Source organism: Echinops telfairi, unplaced genomic scaffold (assembly GCF_000313985.2).
Source record: "Echinops telfairi isolate 266 unplaced genomic scaffold, ASM31398v2 ScPeMD7_5;HRSCAF=22, whole genome shotgun sequence".
NCBI lineage: Eukaryota > Metazoa > Chordata > Mammalia > Afrosoricida > Tenrecidae > Echinops > Echinops telfairi.
Window position 1 is genome coordinate 31,661,380 of NW_022103901.1, and position 4,114 is coordinate 31,665,493.

General features: G+C 61.0%; 1 protein-coding gene across 1 annotated transcript in view; it reads right to left on the reverse strand.

Moving 5' to 3' along the window:
- Positions 1 to 1,350: 1,350 nt before the first annotated feature.
- The window catches only part of ZSCAN10 (zinc finger and SCAN domain containing 10), a 5,606-nt gene continuing 2,842 nt past the window's right edge, over positions 1,351 to 4,114 (reverse strand). Inside the window, 3 exon segments of the mRNA XM_030884413.1 lie at positions 1,351 to 2,930; positions 3,645 to 3,702; positions 3,908 to 3,966. Coding sequence (XP_030740273.1) covers positions 1,351 to 2,930; positions 3,645 to 3,702; positions 3,908 to 3,966 — 1,697 coding nt within the window.

A 4,114-nucleotide genomic window follows, 5' to 3' on the forward strand; every position in this document is an offset into this window, starting at 1 on the left:
ATGCCACCTTGCCACCAGCCAGCCTAGCTCCCCTGCTCCCTGGCTGTCCTTCTGACCTGCCTGGTCACTCTGGTGGTGTTCCACTCAAGGCCTGGTTGAATAACTGTTGGATGAAGGAAACAGAGGGTCCCTGGAATGTTCTGTGATGGATGGGGAGGACTGCAGCAGGACCGTGGATCTAAATCATTAGATGAGGCCAAAGGTCTGGGGTCTGTGTACTGCGTGAATGGCCCCCATCAGCCCCCTCTTGCTCACAAGCCACGTGCTTGTTGGTTTGAGGTGATCATCAGGAACATCTGGCCCGTGTGGCGTTGAGAAAATGGCCCTCCTCTGCCATCTGCAGAGCATCTATTAGACACTGTTCTCTCGTGGTCTGTGTACACTTCCCTTTCTGGTCGGGCACGAGCGGAGCGAGGGTCACAGGTGCCCACATTCCTGTTGACACTGCGCAGACCACATCACTGCAAAAATGGCCACTGTCCTGGAAACCCGAAGGCCTTTCTGTAAGAAGTGAGGCAAGGCTCAGCCTCACCCGGTGACCCAGGAGAAGCAGGGCAGGGACACCCTGTCTTCGAGAGGAAAGAGTCACTATGATTGGAAGCAGAGTAGCTATGCTGGGCAGACGAAGCCAATCTTCTGGAAGAAGCTAAAACCACACAGAAGACTGTGCCGAGGCTTGAATGTGTGGAGCCTAACTGAGGCCCAGCGGGATGCTGGCCATTGAGAGATGCCAGCATTGTGAACAGGGAGGTGATCAGAAGGGAAAGGGCCAAGTGATCCAATTCTATGCCTGGTTTTATCTTTTTAATTTGTAAAAATGTTGAATCTCCATAGAAAAACTACCTTAATCCAGACACTGCTGACACCCGTCCACCATGGCTGACCCTGCTGTTGTTTGAAATCCCAGAGCAGAGCTTCCAGCACCCCAGCCATTTGTAAAGCATCACAGTGGGGCAGAGAGGTGGTGGCTGCACACAGTAAGTACTCAATAAATGCACACTATAGGGCCGGGCCCTATCTAGCCTCCCCGGACCCGAGTGCCTTTCCACAGACAAAACGTCCCTTAAGTACGGCGTCATACCACCCACTGAGGAAAGGGCTGCGGGCCGGCCAAGGGCGGCATTGTTTCACAGTGCAGAGATAAGGGCCTTCGGGGACATTCAGAAACAAATAAAGCGCACGTGCGTATTTGCCAGAAGGTCATTTACTTGGGGCGTTGGAAACTACACTCCTGAGGCAGGGGGGTGCTTGGGTATGTGAGTGGCAGGGTTGGATGAGCTGAACGGAGGGCTTTGGGCCGGGCCGCGCAGCAGAGAGATGGCCTGGGAGTTGTGGGGAGTGGGGGCGATGCTAGTACAGGATCTCGCGGGCGTGGGTGCGCAGGTGCCGCTGCAGGTGGGAGTTGCGGCTGAAGCTGCGGCTGCAGGTCGGGCAACAGAAGGGCCGGGCGGCACTGTGCACCAGCATGTGGCGGAGCAGGTTGCAGCTGCGGCTGAAGCTCTTGCCACACTCCAGGCACTCCTGTGGGGCGTCGGCCTGCGCCGGCGCCGCCGCCTCCTCCGCCCCGGCCCCCGCGTGCGTGGCCAGGTGCCGCTGCAGGTGGGCATTGCGGCGGAAGCTGCGGCCGCACGTCGGACAGCTGTAGGGCCGCTCGCCCGTGTGGCTGCGGCGATGGCGGTTCAGGTTGGAGCTGTTGCGGAAGCGGTAGCCGCAGGTGTCGCAGGTGTGGGGCTTCTCCCCCGTGTGGATGCGTTGGTGGCGGGCCAGGTGCGCACTCTGGCTGAAGCGCTCGCCGCACTCGCCGCAGCAGCAGGGCTTCTCGCCGGTGTGGCTGCGGCGGTGGCGCGCTAGGTCCTGCGTCTGGCTGAAGTGCTTGCCGCACTGGGCGCAGCTGTGGGGCCGCTGGCCGCCGTGCGTCAGCAGGTGGCGCGCCAGGCCCGCGCGGCGCACGAAGCGCTTGCCGCAATGCGAGCACGCGTAGGGCTTCTCGCCAGTGTGCACGCGCAGGTGGCTGGCCAGCTGCGAGCTCTGGCTGAAGCCACGGCTGCAGGTGGGGCAGGAGAAGGGCCGCTCGCCGGTGTGCACGCGGCGGTGGGCCACCAGGTGCTCGGCGCGCTGGAAGGCCTTGCTGCAGACATCGCAGACGTGGGGCCGCGGCTCGGGCGCCGCACGCAGGCTGCTGGCGCACTCGGCGCACTGGTGGCTCTGGTCCCGGGCGTGGATGCGCAGGTGGCGCTTGAGGCTGGAGCGGCGCTGGAAGGTCTGGCCACAGTGCGAGCACAGGGCCACGCTCGGCTCCCGCGCAGCAGGCTTGGGCTCCGCCGGGGCGTCCGAGGGCGGTGGCCTCGGGTCCCCAGCCGCGGGCGGGTCTCGGTCCTGGGCGTGCGCCTGCAGGTGCTTCAGGAGGCTGGCGCGCTGCTGGAAGCCCTGGCCGCACTCGGCGCACAGGAAGGCGGGCTCTGAGTGCGTCTGCAGGTGCTTGCTCAGGTGCGAGCTCTGGCGGAAGCGGTGGCCGCACAGGTGGCAGGCGTGCGGCCGCTCGTCCGTGTGCGTGCGCATGTGCAGCTTCAGGATGGAGCTGCGGCCGAAGGTCTTGCCGCAGCAGTCGCACGGGAAGGCGCGGCCCTTGGTGTGCGAGCGCTGCCAGTGCGCCTCCAGGAGCGAGTGCCGGTGGAAGCTGGCCCCGCACAGCGTGCAGATGACCTGCACTGCCCGCTCACCGTCCCTGGCCGCCTCATCTCCGCCAGGCGGGCTCTCGGCATCGCCCGTGCCGTCCATCCCCGGGCTCAAGTTGACCTTCTGGGCGCAGTGACCGTTGGCCGCCCGGGGACTGTTGGCTTGGGACTCTCCCGAGGTGGCAGGCCCCCTGGCCACTCTTGGGCGCTTTCCCAGTTTGAACTCCTCGGTCTCTGGAACTCTGCTCCCTACTCCTGGGAGGCGAGACACATACAAAACAAGGAACGTTGGATTGCTCAAAGGGGCTCCCTGGCCTAAGTGGAAAGGAAGCATTCAAGTGTGTACCACCCACAACTAAACAAACTCACTGCCGTGGAGTCGACGTGGACTCATAGCGACCCCATAGGGAGGAGTGGAATTGCTCCGTGAGTTTCTGAGACGGTAACTCTCTACTCAGTCATCTGTATCCCACAGAGCGACTGGTGGCTTCGAACTGCTAGCCTTATGGACGGAGGCCCAACATGTAACTAATACGGCACCAGGGATCCCCTAATGATATTGGTCACGCTGTACCAACCACCTAGACCCCGGTCCCCCACTGGAAACCTGGCCCCCAGTCACTCCATCGGCAAGTTAAAAAGCTCAAGAGAAATGGTTATTACTTAGACCTGACAACACAAACCTTTAAAAAAATAAAAATAAAACCCACCCACTGCCATGGAGTGCATTTCACCTCACAGTGACACTACTCAGGGTCCAAGAACAGATAACCTCATCTTTCTCCTGAGAGAGCAGCTGGTGGGTTTGAACTGCCGGCCTTGTGGTTAGCAGCCCAATGTCAACCCATTGCACCAATAGGAGTCCTTATATAAACCACAAAAGGCCAAAAACATGGAGGAAAGCCGGAGACCAATCCCAACCCCACCAAGAAGAGCCCTCAGCACCTGGAGCCCAGGAAGCCTCCTTACCTGGTGGATGCTCGAGCCAGGCCTTATTCTCAGGAACATCCTCAAAGGTCAACGATTCCTATAACCAGAGGCAAGCCCTTCAGTGAGGGAGGCCTGGGGCTGGGTGTCTGAGCAGAGCCGGAGGGACCGGAGGACACCCAAGGTGACAGGTAAGGAAGCTAAGACCCACTCAAGCCTCAGAGGCTGAGAAGGCTCCGGAATGTGGGAATGAGCTGGGGGATGGGAATGGGGGCAGGATGGATGACAACACAAGCCCAGCTCACCAATACAGTTGCCAGTTCTTGGTCTTGGGAATTCGGCCACAGCACAGGGCCCCAGGGAGCTGCCAACACGGGAGCAGAAAGAAAGAGCGAGCTGTGAGAAGTCACCTTTGCCCATCAGGTGGCTGCAGGGACAGGGTCCCCATGGTCACAGGCCATGAGAGCTATTTTGGAGCTCCCCCCTGCCACAGGTCTTGCCCTGTCCACCTC